The 22,833-nt window shown below is 47.8% G+C and overlaps 1 protein-coding gene across 2 annotated transcripts in view; it reads right to left on the bottom strand.

The window, feature by feature from the left end:
* Nucleotides 1-22,833, bottom strand: part of LOC105696607 (zinc finger protein 704) — a 96,013-nt gene that overhangs the window by 63,550 nt on the left and 9,630 nt on the right. The window contains exon 2 of one of the 2 annotated variants that reach the window (XM_023432389.1): nucleotides 5,149-5,381. In XM_023432389.1, the coding sequence (XP_023288157.1) occupies nucleotides 5,149-5,381 (233 nt within the window). The remainder of the gene's footprint in view (nucleotides 1-5,148; nucleotides 5,382-22,833) is intronic. The other variant, XM_023432390.1, reaches the window with a different exon arrangement.

Raw genomic sequence — 22,833 nt, 5'->3', positions numbered from 1 at the left:
GCGCGCCCGATGGACGCCGAGAGATGAAGAGGGCCAGGAACGGCCGGAGGCGTACCATCGGCGTCGGAATTTACCGTAACTCCTGCGCCTCCTGTTAACCTCGATGCGCAGGATGATTCCCGGAGTGTCCGGCAGAGAAATGATCGCGTGGCGCAATAAACTCTGCCTCCTCTGCCGGTCGTTTCCCCGCGTGGTAATCTTCGGCCTGCCCTACGTCGCGGGCACGGCAGAGCAGGGAAAGAGATCCGGGAGAAATCTCGAGTGTTTTATCGCATTACGAGGTGCACCTGACGCGATAACGGCAACGCACTCCGTGCCTACGCAACGGCGAGCGTCCTTCGCAACGAGCGCTGTTTACTTTCCGACAATTACGGGGCCCGGCCTCCCGGGCTGCCTTTTCGAGCTTCGTTATTCCCTAGGAAGGTGGCTCCCGATCATTATCCCCGAGATATGTCGCTCTATCGAGGTGTCCGTACCTCCGGCCAACGCGGCCAGGAATGAACGAACGAGAGATGCACCGGAGCAGACTGGGCGCATCTTCCGCGATGCGTCACCGGGTTGACATTTCTTTTTTTTTTTTTATTTGCCCACCAAAAGCAAAGCTACATGTTAAGGGGATGTGAAAGTGGCATCCGAAAGCTCAATCGTTCATAAAACTTTTCATAGAACTGGGTGTCTCAAATTGTTTCATACTTTAAAACGTGAATATGGAGACCCTAAGGTAGGTCCTGAAACTCGCAAAATTTCATTTTTTAAATACCTGTAAACAAATTGGAAAAAAATTTTAATTTCATGAGTTTCAAGACCTTCCTTATAGTTTTCCTATTCATGTTGTAAAGTCTCAAACTAATCAGTAAACCGAGTTGGGAGAAAAGTTTTATAAACAAAACCTCTTCGACGCCACTTTCACATCACCTTAAATTGGCATGGGCTACGGTAAATAAAGTACAGCTAAAAATGCCAGAATTAGTAGGTTACTTCAACTTTATTATATCGTTAAACGCGCCCTTAATATTGTTCCGGTTGAGTATCAGATATATCTAGTTAAATATTATCCGGTTGCGTTGACACTTTTTTATTTTTTCGCGTAAATTCCAAGAGAATTTCTTGAGACGCGGACGAGAAATTTTCAACCAGAAATTCATCCTTTGAGAATCTGATCGAGATAATCGGTTATTGAACCAGACTTTGGTAATCAGAATTTTCTAGTCGTAATGAGACTTTCTCATCGATGATAACTAGACGTTTTTTTAAATAAGACCAAGGTAGCAGTGATTTTTTTGTTTTAACATCAATTCGAGATTATAAACAGGGTATAAGGTATTTCATCGAATTCCATTTCCATAAGACCATAAAGCAACGCTAAGCATGCCGACATACATTAAATGGTCGTGCATTCGACGTTTAATTTCTCCCGTCATCGGGAAAGAAAGTGCCCCCGACTAATCGGTACCAATCATCAGGTGCAGCAGAATTGAGTCGTCCGAGTGAATGGCCAAATGGCACCCGGCTTAATCGTAATCGATCCCGGAATCAATTTAGCAGGGAACTGCATCCGGGTTGTCGAACCTTCGCTCGCGTCGAGGTGTCGAGAAAGGTCGAACGAAAATCGATAGCAGAGGGATCGATAACAGAAGAGGAATGAATAACAGATGCGGCGAAAAGGCCCGATCGAATCCGCGGCTGGAATTCACGAAAATTCCTTGGCTCGGCTTGTAACGGGTAATCGACCTAAATACGAAACGGGTAAAACGCATTAGTTCCCGCTGGTTGAGCCGGCACGATCGATCTCCTGATCGGCCGATCGGCCGATCGGCCGATCGAAGCGACAGGCCGAGTGCGCATGCGTGGACAGAGCCGGCCTTGGATGTGACGCAGCCTCTCTCTTATCCCTTCACCCCTGCCCCTCTCTCGATCTCCCTCGCGGTCCATCAGCTGGTCTTCCCCACCTCTTCGACGAAAAGATCCGACCTCTGCCGCAAAATACTGACGAGTGTCTCTTACCGCGAAGAGGCAGGGGGCGAAAACCCGGGAAAAACACAGCAAAGGAAGAGGCAAGAAGCACGAAGTCGTAAAGAGCGAATCGCCTACACCGAGAGAGGAGGAATCTCGTCCTCGTAAGAAGGCCGCTTCGGTTAGGAATTTGTTTAGTGCACCGAACCGTTCCCTTACCCCGACAGGATGGATATTTGCGCCGGCACTTTTTGAGCAACATTTTTAGGAATAATAAACATTTTAATTTGACCTTCGTCCCGAGACCCCAGCTGGTCTCTTTCTCTCCTTGCGAAGAAAACAAACCGCGAGGACGGGAAGAGGAAGTGACGAAAAAGAAAGGAGAAAGGAAAAAAAAAGAAAAAGGTCGCGCCGAGGAACAAGAAACTACTCGTCCGCGTGGAGATTTGTAATCCGTTCTCGCGAGATGTATTTCATTGGCCTATTTTCTTATATCAATTATCTCGGATTTTCGCGTCTTCTTAAAATGGCGTCCCGGATGAATATCCTTTTTAGTCTCAGAGAGATGAACGATGGGAGACAGAATCTGGGAGTATGCTGATGTAGAGACCGCGACCGTTTCATCTCCATTTGTAGTATCGGTCGGTGTTATTTTTTGCGGGGAACGAGAAGAGGGCAAAAACGTGATTACGGGGGGAAGGAGGAGACGCGAGGGGCGACGATTCGCCTAGAAATCCTCCTCGCACCTGGACTTCGCCGTTCGCTTTCTAAAAAGCCGTTCCATCGCCCGAGTAAGAGTTCCTCGGGCGGCGATCCAATTGGCAATCGTCGGAAATTCGACGATTATTCACAACGCGGATCAGTTTAGCGGGGCCCCTTTCCCGCCTGGCGAGGCGGCCGCCATCTTGGATTGCGCTCGCCGCCACGAAACTGCGCGACAGAAAATCCCTCGAGGATGCAACAGTAATCGCAGTGAATATACCGATAACAATAGCCGATCGTAACGAAACGAGCGATAAATTAGCGAAGCGACGCGCGTTCGCCGCATCGGCAGGAAGGAGTAATCGCGGCTAAGAGTCAGAGTGCACCTCGCGAAGGATAAAGACGCGTCGTAAGAAAACCCGACGATGGCGGAAGGAGCGAGCGGATAATGGCGAGATTGGCTGCTAACCGTGTAAAAATAAAAACTAAAGGCGCACGCGTATACGAAGGGTGCCAAAGGATGGGCCGATAGATCCTCCCGTCGCGCCCCAAATTCTGGTGACGTCGTTAATCCACGTTGACGATGCATTTTTAACCTTGTAAAAAATACGCCGCTTCGTTTAACGTCCTTTGACGACGTGACGTTACGACGGCGCGTCCACCCCCGACGTTCGATGGCGTTTACAGGGACACCCTGGAATTAATTAAGGCTGGCCGCGTATTGCGCCGTATCGTACGCCGTGTAACGAGCTTTTCCTCCTCGTGGTACGCATCGCGGACCGGAATCGACGACTTTGGACGACAACCTCGACCGAGGGACATCTCAGGGATTCCGGCGGGCGCGCCGATGATAACGATCCTGCGTAAAGTCCAAAGCGGAGCGAATTATCGGCTCGCCGGTCCGATTGCTCAGCCGGGAGTGCGTCACGTCCACGGGAGGCCGCATTCCCGGGATCTTTCGGGAACTTTGAACGTGCATTACGGATCGTGGAACAAAGACCTCGGGGCTCGACGACGCCTGGCGTGCCGATGAATCAGGGGACTCTCGGCTCGACGCGCTCGAAAACGGGCAAACCCCCGGAGGAGAGTTCGGCGCGCGATAACCGGCCAACGGTCTCCGGATATCGACGGCATTTTCCCTCCGGAGGTATTTCCCTGGGACTTCGTAAGGGCCTGAAAAGATATCCGCGACGTGCCGGACATTTCATTTATGAGGGAACGGTTACGATACTCGTCGTCCTTGGCGACTTTTCCCGAGAAGCTTCCAGGCTAGCCTACGACTTTTATGTCTCTCATAATTTATACTTTTAGATCTTCTTGGACAGAGCGAAGTAAGTAATTAATTAACGGAGGTAAATAATAACCGATCGAAAAGTAGAGGCCCTCGAGAGGGGAACCGCGACGCTTGAAAGATATCGGTTTCAAGACCTATATCCTACAAGGAAGGTACCTGAGGTGTCCCCCTCCGACTTTGTTCATTTTTAAATATGTTATAGAGGACTAAAATCTAAGGGACTCGTGTTTTTTTTTTTTTTTTATCGGCGGATAAACACTTTTAGGGGGTGAAATCAGGGTTCAAAGTTGGCCGTTGCATATAGAAGTACTCGACCGATTTTCATGAAACAACCGTCAAAATGTAGGGAATGAAGAATTATGAAACATGCATTTGGAATTTTTCGAAAAAATTTATTTATAAGGGGTGAGCCACCCCTTTTAATACTTCTTTTACCCCTTACGCGAGCAGTAATTGTTCTACCCAAATGAAACTTTTTTTGTATTGTTCTGGTCTATAAATTAACCAAGTTTCATTTGGATAGAGCAATTATTGCTCGCATAAGGGGTAAAAGAAGTATTCAAAGGGGTGGCTCACCCCTTGAAAATGAATTTTTTCGAAAAATTCCAAATGCATGTTTCATAATTCTTCATTCCCTAGATTTTGTCGGTTGTTTCATGAAAATCGGTCGAGTGCTTCTATATGCAACGGCCAACTGTGAACCCTGATTTCACCCCTTAAAAGTGTTTATCCGCCGATAAAAAAAAAAACACGAGTCCCTTAGATTTTAGTCCTCTATAACATATTTAAAAATGAACAAAATCAGAGGGGGACACCTCAGGTACCTTCCTTGTTAGTAGCTGATCGAATTCATCGCCTCCGTGACTCTTTGCCCGCGCGTAAAAAGGAGCGCCATGCAAATACGGTTGAATAATTAAGATAAAGCTAAGTGCTTAATTATCCAGGCGCAAGGCACGTCCGTCAGATTTCCGAGACTGACGCGGAATTTCCACCACCATCCGTATTCCCATATGGCCGTATCGGGGACCCTCCTCGATGTGCATTTCTCTCCTTATGCGTATTGTTTCTATCGGCGGCGCGATCTGGCTTTGGGAAAGCAGCGCCGAGGCAAGGCGTTAGAACGTGACCGAATTGTCGATTATTCCCTCGTTAGGATAGGGCGGAAGAGGCCGCGGTGGCTCAGCCAAAGTGATACTGACCATAATTGTGCTGGCAATGAAGTGGCAAAGGGTTATGAGGACTGTGCGGCGAGCAAGAGAGCGACATGAGAACGAGGGCAGCCGTGCACTCGTCCATACAGTCGCCGCGCTCGTTGGTGCGACACCCCTCACGACCGCAGCCATGAGGCACCCTTTCACTCCACCCACTGTACGACCGCTCCGAGTCGTTGCTCGAGCTGGGTCGTCGCTTCCTGGATCTGGAACAGACAGGACTACTTATCACTTATTTGGAAGTATCTTTTAATAGCATAGGTGCATACAATAACGGGTCCCTTTAAGGTGAAGTGAAACCCCCTTCAAATCAGTCGATTCGAATACAACACTTCTTTTTAAGGGTAAAAGACCAAACTGTCCGAAACTTTGACACATCACTCCTGATCATCTAAGAATTGTCCTGACACATTGAAAGTTTGGATTTTTCAACAAAATTTTTTCACTCAGCCCAGACAAGAACCAAAATGGCGTCGAGCTCTCATATTTCGATCAATATACAATTATCGAAGGCTCTAATATGAGAATCGAAAGGGTCAGGACAATTTTACGAGAATTTAGAACACTCTGGTAATCGATAAACTCGCATTTGAACGAGATAAAGGCAAATAAAGTGTTGTATGCGCTTCTATGTCAAAACGATGGGAATACGAGGTCTCGGAGTGAAAATTTAATTGACCTGGAAATCACACCAGAGAATTTCTGGAGTTTTACTTCGATTTCTTTATAATTATTATACGAAAACGACAGGTGGAGTATGCCATTTGGGACAATACCCATAATAATTCGATACAGCTGTCAATGTAAAAACGAACGTAGGCATTTAGAAAAATCTTCTTTAACGACGTTGATCAAGTTCCTCGACGTGTTTCACTTCACCTTAAACGCATTACATATTACATGCGCGCGCAAGAAATTAATCGACGAAAAAAGAATACGAGAGTATCAACTTTGTCAAAATTCGACACAGAGAGACATATATATATATACAATAGTCTGCGATTTACTGGGGTTTGGAGCCCCACCCTCAAACTAGTCCGGTTAAAATAACCAGAATTCTGGTTACTTTACCTGGATAATATTGTTAAACCTGCCCTTACCGGGACTTTTTTGTTAATTTAAGAAAGGAGAGGATATGTATGGCTAATCTTTACGGCAGTGCGATAGAGAGACGAACGCAGACGATCGACGTAAATAATATTACAATCCGCGGTAGTTGAAATCAGATCCTAGGGAATCGTTCGATTAACGGACTGAAAAGAGTCAAGGTAGAAGAACCAGAATTCCCGGTTATCTTATCTGGCTTGGATTGCCAATCATGCCTTCGTACTATTTCTCCGTTTAAAACTCATTAACCAATGACATCTGTATTATTTATTCAGAGCCCTGTAGTACCCTGGTGACATCTATGATTTTCATTTTTTTACCTTCTACTCAACCTACCTTCTTCTGTTTATTTAAAATTTTCATACGTCTTAATCATACAAATTTGAAATAACCTGTAATAGCGGTAATCGCTTTAATAATAGAGAATGTAACAAACTTTGGGAATAAATAATTACTAGAAAGTGTTTTTATTTCTGTACGAAAGAAACCCAGGACATTCAATGCGTTCCTTATTATAAGAGAAGGAAAATTAGTTCTCATTTCGTTCCCAATAACGTATTCCTTTTGTAAATATATTTTAAAGTTGCGTATAAATTATCATCGTTATCATCGAATAAAAATACAACGAAACACCTTAGGAAGGTATATTTATGTACATATATAGATATATGTAAGTTGGTAAGTAGAATGTAAATAACATTGCTATGGGTTATGTTTCTTTGAAATTCATAGATTATTATAAAAGAAAAATTTTTAATTTATCTCATTATTATTCATATTTGTTCATATTACGAACCCGATCGATTTGAAAATAATGATTTCAAATCATATTGTATCAACTTAAAATTTATAATTGATAAGAAATGATAGTAACTAAATTAAAAAGTTAGAATTTTACAGAAATTATTATATCTGTGAGATTTTCAGCTAATAAGTTACCTAACCTTATTAACTGCAAAATTTACAGTAATATTAGGTCATTTTTTCTTAAATAACAGTTTCTGAATTTCATTGAATTTAAATTTATGGCGGGAAATTTGCTAGTTCATACTTCCGGTACCATTGATCCAGAGGTCGCTGCAAACACTAGTCTCGAAGAATAACATGCGAGTGTCAGCCCCCTGGCTGCATCCGAGATAGGCGCATGCGTGGACGCGCGAACGACCCCGCCGCAGCACCGAAGTTAGGTTAGGGTTTTCGTCACGTATCGGCGCTCACGTCGCCTGTGACACACTTACTCGTTCTTTGTTATGCTTCGCCGCTCGGCCGCACGACCGGCCACTTCCCTTCCCTCTTCGATCTCTTTACTCTTTACTCTTTACTCTTTACTCCTCGGCCGAGCCACTTCCTCGCGGAGTGGAGTGAGCGCCGATTCGCGGTCGCCAGACGAGACCGGAGAGATGTATATAAAGCTGGAATTGCCACTTTAGCACAATTCAATAAAATTTGTTGCAAAATTAATTGCTAATTCATTGCTATTTTATTGCACAAGAGAAAATTTTTTTGCTCTTATACCTTTTCCGAAAAATGGTGGCGATGTCAGCTTTATATAAAGCTAACACTGCCACAATAAAAAACAATTATTGAGTAAATGTTCATCGATGAATTATATACCAGAATTTATTGCTAATTAATTGCTGGCGGAAAAACCACATTTCAATTTTTTTGCTCACCCCTAAAGGGTGTGAATCGCCACCCCTAGTGATGATCGCAGGACAGAAACATGAAAAATATGGAGCATCGAACTATTTCTTCACGTGGAAATTAATTGCTCCGAGATGAACCAATATCTTTGTAAAAATACAATTTTCAAACCTACATTAATTAGTGATTAATTTCCACGTGAAGAAATAGTTCGATTCTCCCATATTTTTCATCTTTCTGTCCTGCGATCAGCACAAGGGTTGGCGATTCACCCCTTTAGGGGTGAGCCAAAAAGTTGAAATTTGGTTTCTCTGCGAGCAACTAATTAGCAATAAATTCTTTCATATAATTCGTCGATGAACATTTACTTAATAATTGTTTTTTATTGTGGCAGTGCTAGCTTTATATAAAGCTGACATCGCCACCATTTTTCGGAAAAGTATAGGAGCAACAAATTTCTTTCTTGTGCAATAAAATAGCAATGAATTAGCAATAAATTTTGCAACAAATTTTATTGAATTATGCTAAAGTGGCAATTCCAGCTTTATATACATACCGGAGAAGTCGGATCGGCCTCGCGACCCTCCACGAGTCACGACCGAGAGCGACCAAGAAATGAAGAGCCTCAGAACGGAGACGATGCATCATCGAGAGCCCTCTCACCGACCAGGAACGCCGGCTTCGATCTCCGAGTTTATCGCGGCTTATCGCGTTCACTTTCACCCCGGGTTACCTCTCCCCCGACGTTACGTCCTCCGGCTTCGATCGGATATTTCTACCGTCCCTGATTTCATCCTGGTGTCTCTCAATCCCCTCGATTCACCTTTCGCGGGGCGATTCTCCGAACACAGCTGATCTTTGCTTCCTAGTACGTTGTTAACGGCGTTCACCACCAAGTGGGGACGATGACTTCCACCGCTAGATGGCATTAGCATCGAATTCGGTGGGAGGTAACCAAAACGTACTTTCTCGCTCGGATGAGGGAGACGCGACGCATAATGGGCAGTGTTTAGCAACGGACGAAAAATGTGAGCGTATTTTGCACGTATACAACTCACACAACGGCTAGACGCCTCTGGACTAGGCGCCGAAACGTGTGTGACACTCGGCCGCACGCACACGCAAGTTGGACGCTCCGCCTAGAGTCGGCAACGGTTGCTAAGGAATGCCCAAATTCCTCGCGAGAAACTTGAAAATCCTGAAAAAGGTGCTCCACGGGGACAACGATTTTGAGCGTATTTCTCAACCGATTGAGCTCAACGAGTGCTCGTTTTAAAGATAAAATGTTGACGTGTGTTTATATGGGAGCGATTTTCGATCGAGCACCTCCTTCCTAGGTAAAAGGGCATTGAAATTATGTCGTTGCACTTTTTTATATGAAAATGACCACTTATCGAAAATCGCTCCCATATAAACACAGGTCAACATTTCATCTTCGATATGAGCACGCGTTAAGCTCGATCGGTTTAGAAATACGTTCGGAATCGTTGTCCCCGTGAGGCCCTGCAAAATCGCTGGAGTGGTGAGCGCCCTTAAGAATTTTATTTATCTATATTCTGTTCACGTTCGATGATATTTTTCAGAGACGATAGAAGGGAACTCCGGGCATCTTGTCTCGTAGCTGTTAATCGGCATCCTCCCCTCTATACTTTCGAACGCTTTTCCGAATTACCATACAAGGAGACGGTGCGATAACGTTCGCGGGTTCCGCCATTAATTCGGAGTAGCTCTCGGTACTCGTGATCCGTGTAACCGTGCAACGGGGCCTACTTTATCCGTTTTTGCGACCCACTTCACGCGGCACGCGAGTACGCACCTCCGTGCGAATAAAGGACGCCGATCACGATCCACGCCGAGGACTTTGGCAGTTCCTCGCATTCTTCGTCGTCGCCGTGAAGGGACCCTCCCAAGGATCCGTCATTTTCGACGGTTCTCAGCGGACCGCCTAAAAACGTATGATTTACGGTTAGACCAGACCGGCTCGGTTTAAAGAGAGTTAAGCGCCGTCCTTCCAACGACTTGAAAGAGGGGAAAAAAAAAGCCTCGAGAAAGTAACCTCGATCGTTCCGAAAGTCCATCGAATCGGCGAGACGCAATCGGGAACTCTTTCCCTCGAGATGCGCTTTTGCATCTCGGGTCCTTCTAACCTAAGTACTCGAGGTGACCGAAGGAATCGAAAGGACATTTTGCAAGGAAAAAAAGGAAAAAAAACAAGAACGATAACCCAATCACCATCGATCATTCAGCTCCTACTATAAGTAATCGCTGTCAATCAGGATATGAAGTGCTTCTTCAATGTCACTAGACTTTTATCTTGAGTCACGGTATTTCTTGAAACATTCCTTGAGCAGGAATGAAACCCCGCCATGTGAAGGTCAACCGATACTTACGTTATCTACGTTATTCCGTGTTTCTATCTCTTGGTTAAACGGTACAATTTTTGTTAGAAAAATGTCGGATACCGGCAGGATGATCGGCACATCTAGAACGGTCCGAATTGTTGCACCGTCGTGCCTCGGATTGCAGGAAAGTACCCATGGCCGCTGGAAAGCGCGATCAAAGGATGGAAAGTGAAATGCATTTTCCGCATTCGCGGGCTCATTTGGACGTTTTCCCATCGACCTTCCCCGCACTGACAAGGAAACATTCCCAAGTGTCCGCCCCCGATCTTATTGATTTNGTTTCACCCCTTAAATGTGAACCATTGCAGATATAAAAAAACACGTGTCTCTTAGATTTTTGTGTTCTTCAACATATATGAAAATCAATAAGATCGGGGGCGAACACTTGGGAATGTTTCCTTGTGAGTAACGATCTGCCGAAATAAAGTACACGGTACCTATGCTCGGTGCACCGCTTGATGCACCTCCGATTCGGTGCTATTCGGGTTACGGCGAAGTTTCTCAAGGCCGTTGGAAAGTGCGTGTTCGGAATACAAAGTGAAACCGCTTTCGCCAATTTCTTAATATTACGCATATTTATGGAGCTCGTTGCCGCTTCCGCAATCCTGCTCGAGAGATCGGCCGAGTCGAGGCGACGGGCAGTCGTCGTTTTCGGGATTTCTAGATCCAATTCGGTAAATCGTATCCACGGCCATTGGAAAGTGCGTATCAAGGATGCACGGTGGGACGGCTTTCGCGCGTCTCGTAATATCTTATTTCCCCCGTTTCCTCGACCTTGTCCGACCGATTGAATCGATAATATTCGATCGACATCCCCGGCTCTCGAGTTCGCGTGCATCACCCCCAGAAAAAATCACTAGGTGCGATGATTAAAGACGAGGCAAGGTACAAAAGCCGATTCAATCGCATCCGTTCCAAGACATGACGTCACCGTATAATGCACATCCATGCGGCGATGGAAATAACGTCTTCATAGATTTATATCATCAGTCCGGGTACATGACTACTACGGAAATGTACAAATACCCGGAATATAAACCTGCGGAGGCGTTATTTCCCTCAAAGCACGGACATAGCTTATACGTGGGAATTGCTCTTATTTTAGGTGAAAAAAATTCCACCATAAATAACACAGAAAATGCGTAAAATGTATAAGACATCTTCCCTTGCAGAAACAGCCTTCCCGCTGTTAAATGACATTTCGTAAGATCGTTTACGCGCATCTTTTCGACATTGGTCGGTGAAATCGAGAAATGGCCGGCGGATGCAGTCGGAGCGTCCAGGTCCAATTTGGTGCACCAGGTCGCGGTTGGATCCCCCAAGGCCGTTCGAAGTTGCGCTTTGGCACCACGAGGACTGAAAGCGAAATGCCCAGGTGGACTTCGTGGACGAGGCCGGTCGAGAGAGTGAGTTGGCACGGTATTTTGAAAGTAACACCTTCCGGACCACGCCTCGACTTTCCGCTCTTGTTCGGTCCGAACGTGCTCCCGCAAAAGTGGGGCCGTGCGAAAACGAGCTTTCGGTCGTGGCCAGGTGTCTTCCGTGTTCCTGTCCTCTCACGTTAACGTGCGTGCATCCGCTACGGGGCTGAGCCCGGATAAAAGCGTGCGAAAATCGATTCGAGGCGACGGCAAAGGTGGAGACTCAATTAAGGTGCAAACAATTTTTTAACTCAGTCCAGATCAGAACCAAAATGGCGTCGAGCTCTCATATTTTAATCAATATACAATTATCGAAGGCCCTGATATGAGAATCGAAAGGGTCAGGACAATTTTACGACAATTTAGAACCCTCTGGTGATCGATAAACTCGCATTTGAACGGGATAAAGGCAAAAAAGAATTGTATGCGCTTCTTTGCTAAAACGATAGTAATACGAGGTCTCGGAGTGAAAATTTAATTGACTTGGAAATCACAGATGGCGCAGGGGGTCCCTCCGCAGTCAATTAGGGCCCAGAAGGCATGAATCCAGAGGATTTCTGGAGTTTTACTTCGATTTCTTCATAATTATTGTACGAAAACGACAGGTGGAATATGCCATTTGGTACAATACACAATATAATTCGACCCAGCTGTCAATATAAAAACGAACGTCGGCAAGGTAGGCATTTAGGAAAATCGTCTTTATCGACGTTGATCAAGTTCCTCGACGTGTTTCACTTCACCTTAATAGGATTTAGATAATCCTGATGAAATGAACGTCAATTCTGATCTATCTTCCCTCAGTGCCCTGTCATTATTTTTCTCTCTTTTAAACAGATTGTTCTGCTTTCAGGATTTTCCACCAGGATCACGGACATCGTTTTTTTTTTTTTTTTTTCCGAAGAGGAAGAAATCAACTCCTACCGGCTCTCGATATTCATTCGGACCCGGAGGATCGTAATTGGGCCGTGGTATCTCGATTCGTTGTATCGGCGATCATGGTCGGGAGCGTATCGATAGTTAACGATAAGGAAAGCCGAGCGACGACAGGCCACCTAGACGCGACGGCTCCGGGAAGCGACGCGTGCGCGTCCACGTGCTCGCGACGTCCACCGCGTTCGTTCTCTCGCAATATCTCATCCTCGACAACTCGTGGCCGCCCGACACGATCTTCCACTTTTCCAGATACCGTGATGACGCAAGTGTCACTCCGTACGCGACTGATTAATTCCCTTCTTTCATATTTCCCCCCCCCCCCNCCCCGAGTCGTTCGCGTTGACCAATCTAGCTCGATTAGTGGACAAGTCATCCACCGCGAACGCAGTATAAACGGACGTATTAAATAACAAAACAAAAGCCACTCGAGATTGCGATACGCTCGCTGGTTTAATTTTAGATTTCGATTCACCGCTCGCTGTCGAAACGGTTATCAATTTTTCAACGTTACCGCGGGCAACAGGTAGCCTTCGAATTCCGGACAGGCTAAGGGCACTCGAGGAATCGGACCTTTAAACGACGTATCCTCTGACCTCTCGCCCCGAGACATAAACGAGAGCCGTAACCGCTGTTCCGAGGTGTCGAGCCGGCAATTACACCTTACCTTTGCCAGGTGAAATAAGGCAAACTAAAGAGCGCCTCGGGCGCGGAAAAGAATGCGAGGTCGCGAAATTGCAACGATGACGCGAGTCGCGCCTCGAGAGAGAAAGAGAGAAAGAGAGAGAAGTCGGGCCGAGCGGAGCCAACGCCCCTGCCCAGCGTCGACCGGGCCTCCATACGATTCCCCGTATCGCCATGACGAGAGCGTCGCGACGCGCGGCGAGTCCATACACCGGGGTTAGTTACGTACCCGCGCCTGTCGGTACGTCATCGGCGTGACATAACCTTACGTAAGTTCGAGGCTCGGGGGGACTCGAGAGATTCTTCGCGTGGCGCGCTTCAATCGGCGTCGCGACGCCGTCGACTCCCGCGAGACCCGGCGTCAGGGGCCGGGAACATTTGGGTCGCGACGCCCCGGGGGGCCGTTCTCGCGCCTCGCGGTATGCCATCCACGTGACATAATCTCACGCGTAATAGAAATTCTTCTGCCACTTCGAACTTGTACTTATCGGCCTTAAATGGGTACTGAGGTACTATAAAAAAGGAACTTCGATACGATCGAAATCCAACTTTCGACTTGAAAAGTGGGAGGTATTTTCATATGCTCCTTGTAGAGGCGAAGTAGAACTTAACTTTTTCGGTACGGGTGCCGGATATATCCGGCGTCTATTTGATGACCTATGTGGACGTGCGCCGGATATATCCGGCACCCGTACCGAAAGGGTTAAGCTCTACTTCGCGTCTACAAGGAGCAGATGAAAATATCTGCCACTTTTCAAGTCGAAAGCTGGATTTCGATCGTATCGAAGTTCCTTTCTAATAGTATCTCAGTACCCATTTAAGGCCGATAAGTACAAGTTCGAAGTGGCAGAAGAATTTCGATTACGCGTAAGATTATGTCACGTGGATGGCATACCGCGAGGCGCGAGTGCCGGATATATCCGGCGTCCATCCGATGACCTGTGTGTTCGAGCGCCGGATATATCCGGCATCCATGTGATAGCCGGTATGCATGCGCTATGTGTACACTTTCGGAGCGGCGCCTCGTACAGCGGGAGGGTCTCGGCGGACAAAGTGCTCATACCGAAAGGGTTAATTCCTATTGAGTAAGAGGTAGAAGATCGCAAGTGAGGCTTGAGAGCTGAAGTTGAGCCGAAAAGGGGGGGGGGGGGAATTAGATTAAGCAGTTTTAAAGGACTGAAATGCAGCGTTAGGTACAATTCGAGAGTTCGGGGGAGCTCGAATTTCGGCGCGTGGCGCGCTTTAACCGGCCGCACGGGGGCGTCGCGACGCCGGCAACTCCCGCGGGACCCTCGACGGGGGCCCGGGGGTATATGGGTCGCGACGCCCCGCCGGGGGGCGGCGGATTCCCGAGAAAGGGTAACCGGGTCGGCGCGCGTACACCATGCGTTCCGGGAAAACTGGGTTACTACCTTCCGCTCTATCGAACTGCTCGTGCCGCCTATATTTATCTCGCGTGTGCCGCGCGGCAGGAGGGTGCACACGGGCGGGACCGAGCTTTCCGCGCACGGAACCGGCACGGGGGCCGAACGCGACCCGCGCATGCGCGATCCGCCGACAGGTCGCTGGGTCGAACGCCCCACTGCCCCCGCGGCCGGGGATGCGCCGACGAATTTACCATACAAATCGGGCGGAACTTCCCGAGGGGGGGAAATGTCCCCCGGGCCGCGCCGGGGAGATTTGCGGCAATGGCTCGATACACAGCGCAAGGTTTGAGAAAATTGGAGGTATAACGCGATAAGGAGGAATTAACCTGAGGAGAGGTTTATGCCCTGATGGGGGGTTACGACGGGAGGATACGTTACGACGGCGCGCAGCTTCCGCGAGAATTTTTCCTCGAAGCGCCGTTGACCCAGGAGCTGGCGCGACCCCTCTCGGCACGAGTCCAATTTCCGAGGGAAAATTCAGATCGGAATTTATACGCAAGGACGACACGTTCCTCTGTCGGGCAGAAATAGACCGGAGGATAGAGCTATCAACGGATCGCAGGATGGAGTACTTCACGCCCTTCGCCGTTTAACGACTTGGCTCGACCGGGGATCTTCTCGCGATCTCCACCCGGGGGTTTCTACCGCTCCCGCGTACCTCTCGAACCCAGTCAGCAGGAAAGACCGAGGACGAATATCCGAGCTGAAGCGGAAGGACTAGTCAAGAATGCGGAAGAGGCTCGAATCGAGACCGAGGAAATCGAGTGATCCTTCCGCCAGGAGAAACCCACGAGATTCCATGAGTATAAAGCTGGAATTGGCACTTCAGCACAATTCCATAAAATTTGTTGCAAAATTTATTGCTAATTTATTGCTACTTTATTGCACAAGAAAAACATCTTTTGCTCTTACACGTGATGTCAGCTTTATATAAAGCTGGCACTGCCACAATAAAAAACAATTATTAAGTAAATGTTAATCGGTGAATTATATACCAGAATTTATTGTTAATTAATTGCTCGCGGAAAAACCGAATTTCAATTATTTTGCTCACTCCTAAAGGGGAGAATCGCCACCCCTAGTGCTGATCGCAGGACAGAAACATGAAATACATGGGAGAATCGAACTATTTCTTCGCGTGGGAATTAATTGCTAATTAATTGCTCCGGGAAGAACGAATATCTTCATAAAAACACAATTTTCAAACCTACATTAATTAGCGATTAATTCCCACGTCAAGAAATAGTTCGATTCTTCCATTTTTCACGTGGCCATGCTGGGGCGACATAGGTGGGGTTGGCCTACCACCTTAGGGGTTGTGCAAAAAAACTCGAAATTAGATTCTTCTCGGAGCAATTAATTAACAATTAATTTCCACGTGAAGAAATAGTTCGATTTTCCCACGTTTTTCATGTTTCTGTCCTGCGATCATCACTAGGGGTGGCGATTCGCCCCTTTAGGGGTGAGGCAAAAAATTGAAATTTGGTTTTTCTGCGAGCAATTAATTAGCAATAAATTCTGGTATATAATTCATCGATGAACATTTACTTAATAATTATTTTTCATTGTGGCAGTGCTAGCTTTATATAAAGCTGACATCGCCACCATATTTCGGAAAAGTATAAGAGCAAAACATTATCTTCTTGTGCAATAAAATGGCAATGAATTAGCAATAAATTTTGTAACAAATTTTATTGAATTGTGCTAAAGTGGCAATTCCAGCTTTATATACATCGAGATCCCGGGATTCCATCTACCGACGATTCTTCCCCTTTCCCGAGGGCGCATCCTCGCGGATCCCGGAACCGGGACCTCCGAGCCGCGTTAAACTCACCATCGGGAAACATCCGGCGGTGTCGAGTTTTCCCCAAGGAACCGACAAACAAGAGGAGAAATCGATATATGGGAATCGTAGGTAAGAGGCGGCGAGCGAGGGCGCAAGATGGCGGCCAACGGGCCAGGGTGGCCGAAAGAGCCGCTTGGCGTCTCGCCTCGAGGTCGCGCCTCGGGCGACGAGAAAAGCTCCGCCCGTTCCCGACGATACGGTCCTCGTCCTTGCACGTGGCCGTGCTCGGCTATACGTAAGTATGCACGCGTGGCCCGCGCCTCTCGCCCTCCGTCCGGAGCGCATACCCGCCGGGGCGTGCACGTGCGCGCGCGAGCGCACGAGCTCGCCGGATGCACTCGACCCAATGTCCCAGTTTGTTCTCAAGCTGGATGGGAAGCAAGGAGCCGCGGCCACCACCCACTGCGGCCGCCTCCTCAACAAGTAGTGGTTCGTCGCCAAGTCGCGTGACGCGCTCCGGGCGTTGGGTCTTGGAGAGGTATTAGGTGTTGCTTACGTCGCGGAGGCCTTTAGGCTCGACACACTTATCGGGGACGTTTAACCGCCGGTTTACGACGGACTCGGCCGAGGTCGATACTGGGTTGAGGACGTGGAGAACCATCCTGCGAATAACCGGAGGCCTCCTCGCGGCCGTTGAGAAATTCTGGGATAGGGGTAATCGCGAGACGGATCCGAACGCGGATGAATCAGACTAGTGGAGTGCGAGGGAGAGGGGCTTTACGAGGACCCCACGCGGTACTGGGTGGAGGTCGTGGAGGTTCTTGGGCAAGGATTCTTGAGCGAGAGAGTTGCAGCTAATAACAGTGAAGGGTTACTTTTTAGAACCATCGGGAATTCGGTACACGCGGAGTTTGGACGGTTCGAGTCGTGCCCAGAGGATTCGGCGTCGAAGTACTATAATTCCTCGAGTCCACCGGGGAAAGTTATTGGATTTGATAATAATTGGATTTCGGAAAATAGTTAAAAAAAATATATATTAACTTTGGAAGTTAAAGATATAATTGTAATTATTTTTTTGATGACTCTAAAATTGAATTTAATTTTAATTTACAAGATTAATGTTTCAGTTAAACTATGGAATCTTATTAAGGGAAGGAAGAGAAGGAAGAAACTCCGGGACGTCGGACGGGGACGAGGGATGCGGATGCAGGGACGTTAATCGAAAGACATAACCGGCGCCCCGGGAGTCGCCGGTACCGACCGGGATTCCCGGTCCGGTGGCTACGTATATCCCGGCGGGTTAGCCGGCGTGGAGGAAGAAGCGTGTCTCCCGGTGTACCTGACCCATTTACCTCTTACGACTCGCTGCTACCGGCAGGAGGTGTACGTACATAGCTGCATCGATCGACCTCGATCCGACCCAGGCTGGCACGAGCAGCCCCCGATCTGTCGTCCCTCCCACCGCTAACCCTCGACGACACACCCCCGCTCGACCTCGCGAGCCTCACCCCCTCCCGAAGGGGTGCTGCCCTCCCCTGATTCCGGTCTCGCTTCAATCCGCCGTCCCCCCTTGCCTTGAACCAGCTTCGCGCCTTCACTTTTCCCCCTTCGGGGGGGTCGCCGAGAGACGGCCGTCGACTCGCCCCATTGGCTGCCCCGGTCGCACACGTGACCTCGCTCGGGGGCTCCTCGCGACCTGGAGCCCCGGAAACGGTACCCCACTTGCTCGCGACCTTTCAGGGCCGAAAGGTCCTGACCTTTTACTTACCCCCGTGACGCGGGCCCTCGACCCCCTACGGTTCTTTAAGGTGAAGTGAAACCCCCTTCAAATTAGTCGATTCGAATACAACAATTTCTTTTAAGGGTAAAAGACCAAACTGTCCGAAACTTCGACACATCACTCCTGATCATCTAAGAATTGTCCCGACACATTGAAAATTTGGATTTTTCAACAAAATTTTTTCACTCAGCCCAGACAAGAACCAAAATGGCGTCGAGCTCTCATATTTCGATCGGTATGCAATTATCGAAGGCTCTAATATGAGAAACTAAAGGGTCGGGACTATTTTACGAGAATTTAGAACACTCTGGTAATCGATAAACTCGCATTTGGACGGGATAAAGGCAAAAAAAGTGTTGTATGCGCTTCTATGCCAAAACGATGGGAATACGAGGTCTCGGAGTACAAATTTAATTGACCTGGAAATCACAGATGGCGCAGGGGGTCCCTCTGCAGGTCAATTAGGGCCACAGAAAGCACGAATCCAGAGGATTTCTGGAGTATTACTTCGATTTCTTGATATATATTGTACGAAAACGACAGGTGGAGTATGCCATTTGGTACAATACCCAATATAATTCGACCCAGCTGTCGATATAAAAACCAACGTCGGCAACGTAGGCATTTAGAAAAATCTTCTTTATCGACGTCGATCAAGTTCCTCGACGTGTTTCACTTCACCTTAAACGGGAATACGATGCACCGCGTTTCTATAAGCTTCCGAAAATATGCCCCCCCTCGTTGATACCGACGATCTCTCGATCAACGTCCCTGCTTATGCCAGGGGTACGGGATCGGAATCCTGATTTCAATCCCCGGGGAAAGAAAAGTCACGAATGTCGAGTAACCCGATAAACGTTGCATCGGGAAATGCCGTGGTATTTCGTTAACGTTGAGAAAAACACGACCGGTCCGTGAACTTTACATCTTGTAGTATCGTTATTCGCTCCGTGCCCTTTGCCGATACCAAATCGACCGACTGGGGTAATTAAATGTTGCAAAGCGTTTCGTGCGCGAGTTTAAGGGAAACAGGAGGAAGGTATCGCATTCAGCCGGACTTATGAGGAAACGTACCATTTCGGCGCAATATAAATGTTAAAAAGTCTCCGAGTTGAAAGGAACCTCGGATAACAGGATACGGAAGCACAAGGTAGGCTCGTTCTATATTGAGTTAAGATATTAACTGAAATCCGGTTCTTCGGAAGCCGGAGACGAAAGCGGATGCTCGCACTTGCGCAATAATCGACCCTTGACCACCCTATTAAAAGAGCGGGATGGTAGTGGTCCGTGCACCTGTGCTCGGCAGGCAAGGATCGAAGGTCCGCCATTAGCGACTCCCCGAGCTCCTAGTAAACACGGGCACAGCTTAGTGACCCAGCGACTCTCTTTTTCGCTCAAGGTCGAGCTCCCCTTCTAATGCAACGGCCGTTAGTCGACTCGCCTTTCAAGGATTTGCCGAATTTGGCATTACGTCCGGGTTGACCTAGGTCGGGCGTCCATTGTCGGCCCAAGGCCGCCGTGCGGAACGATCGCGCTCGAATTCCCGGTTAAGGGCGCTCACCACTCCAGCGATTTTGCAGGGCCTCACGGGGACAACGATTCCGAACGCATTTCTAAACCGATCGAGCTTAACGAGTGCTCATATCGAAGATGAAATGTTGACCTGTGTTTATATGGGAGCGATTTTCGATAAGTGGTCATTATCATATAAAAAAGTGCAACGACATAATTTCAATGCCATTTTACCTAGGAAGGAGGTGCTCGATCGAAAATCGCTCCCATATAAACACACGTCAACATTTTATCTTTAAAACGAGCACTCGTTGAGCTCGATCGGTTGAGAAGTACGCTCAAAATCGTTGTCCCCGTGGAGCACCTTTTTCAGGATTTTCAAGTTGCTCGCGCGGAATTTGGGCATTCCTTAGCAACCGTTGTCGACTCTAGGCGGAGCGTCCAACTTGCGTGTGCGTGCGGCCGAGGGTCACACACGTTTCGGCGCCTAGTCCAGAGGCGTCTAGCCGTTGTGTGAGTTGTATACGTGCAAAATACACACACATTTTTCGCCCGTTGCTAAACACTGCCCATTATGCGTCGCGTCTCCCACATCCGAGCGAGAAAGTACGTTTTGGTTACCTCCCACCGAATTCGATGCTAATGCCATCTAGCGGTGGAAGTCATCGTCCCCACTTGGTGGTGAACGCCGTTAAGGTTCTTAGCCCTCCGATTCGGTATCGGGAAATTCTAATCCCTCGATTTAATAAAAATTCCTCTTTATTCATTCTTCCGACATAAGGACAAGCTTTCTCCCTTCACATTATCCCCGATTTAACTGACGCTTCCCGGCGCACGTGGTATTAAGGTGAAGTGAAACACGTCGAGGAACTTGATCGACGTCGATAAAGAAGATGTTTCTAAATGCCTACGTTGTCGACGTTGGTTTTTATATTGACAGCTGGGTCGAATTATATTGGATATCGTACCAAATGACATACTCCACCTGTCGTTTTCGTACAAGAAATATCAAGAAATCGAAGTAAAACTCCAGAAATCCTCTGGATTCACGCTTTCTGGGGCCCTAATTGATTGCAGAGGGACCCCCTGCGCCATCTGTGATTTCCAGGTCAATTAAATTTTCACTCCGAGACCTCGTATTCCCATCGTTTTAGCATAGAAGCGCATACAACACTTTTTTTGCCTTTATCCCGTTCAAATGCGAGTTTATCGATTACCAGAGTGTTCTAAATTCTCGTAAAATTGTCCTGACCCTTTCGTTTCTCATATCGGAGCCTTCGATAATTGTATATCGATCGAAATATGAGAGCTCGACGCCATATTGGTTCTGGTCTGGGCTAAGTTAAAAAATGTTTTCCAAAAATCCAAATTTTGAATGTGTCAGGACAATTCTTAGATGATCAGGAGTGATGTGTCAAAGTTTTGGACAGTTTAGTCTAATACCCTTAAAAGAAAGTGTTGTATTCGAATCGACTGATTTGAAGGGGGTTTCACTTCACCTTAAACCAGCATAGGATTTTCCCTCGCGAGTCGCGGACTTTTATCGTCGCAACCATCCCAGAAACCGCGACCTCTGAAGGGGTATCGATTCGATCTGCAAGTCCCGACTCGAGCGAGGGAAAGTTTGGGTAAGTCGAGGGGAATCGCATCTAGAAGTGTTTGCGAGAACTCGAGAGGGACCGCGTGCCTCGAGAGACGTCCAGGTTGCGAAATTGAGCGGGGCGCAAATAAACGCCGCAATTCGTACAAACAACCACGGCCGCGGCGTGCGCGTCCTTCATCAACAACGATAACTGCTCCAAAACGAACGGCAGGTCTGAGCGATAATCGCCGCGACTCGGTCCAACCTTGCGAGCGTCGAAAGTTCTCCTGACTTCGTCAAGAGAACCGAAAAGGCACCTCATTTGACGTCGTTTGCCTATAAACCAGCGGTTCTTTAAAGAGCATATCTTCAAAAAATTGTACAAAGAAAATCGTGTAAACGTCATACCGAGGCATCCTAGGTCGTTCCAACGTCCTGGTAGAAACCATCGGGAAATGATATTGGCACGCCTTCCTTGGGAGACCACTTTTTGGAAGATATCCTAGTCGAAATATTAGCGTAACCCAAGTAACTAAAGAAAGCCTTCTTTCGGTCCCGTTTCACTCTTCAAGTCCCACTTTGTGAGGCGCCCGGAGTACGCACCATTATTACCCTCATAGTTAATCCAAGAAACAATGCCAATTCCACAATCAGCTACCTCGAATTAATACTACTAAATCAACGAACTACCTTCTACGTGTCTAACTCAAAATAACTAAAAATCAATCGAGTCGAGTATAACAGTCCGTGGACGCGATTCCATAACGAGGATGTATCCACCTGTAATGCCGGATTTGCGAGGCGCCCGGAGTACGCACCATTATTACCCTCGTAGTTAATCCAAGAAATAATACGAATTCCACAATCAGTTACCTCGAATTAATACTGCTAAATCAACGAACGACCTTTTACGTGTCTAACTTAAAATAACGAAAAATCAATCGAGTCGAGTATAACAGTCCGTGGACGCGATTCCATAACGAGGTTGTATCCACCCGTAATGCCGGATTTGCGAGGCGCCCGGAAGACGCACCAGAGCCCTTGTACTCGCGGACGAGTACGGGTAGCGCGTCGTAGGACTTCAAGAAGGAATCGGATTAGTCGGCGAGCCACATCGGCCCCGGGAGGACCGGCCGAGGGCTCCTCGTGGCACGAGGCGGGTGGCACGCCGGCCGGGGGATGCTGGTGGCGGTGGGCCGCGTGCACCGAGTGGTAGTGCACCTGACCTATATAGCGCCGCGGTATTGATCGACCCAATTCCGTAAACCCAGTCGCGAGCCCACCCGCCACCCCCCGTCGCCGCCGCTGCCGCCGAGTGCTGACCGAAATTACGCAAGCTGACCTACTGACTCAGTGCGCTCGGGTGGCGGCTCGGCGAAGTTTCGTCGCCAGAAT

This window comes from Orussus abietinus, unplaced genomic scaffold, assembly GCF_000612105.2.
Source record: "Orussus abietinus isolate OABI.00-Male unplaced genomic scaffold, Oabi_2.0 scaffold60, whole genome shotgun sequence".
Lineage (NCBI taxonomy): Eukaryota > Metazoa > Arthropoda > Insecta > Hymenoptera > Orussidae > Orussus > Orussus abietinus.
Note: the sequence above shows the minus strand (reverse complement) of the source record. Positions and strands in the feature narration are given on the sequence as shown.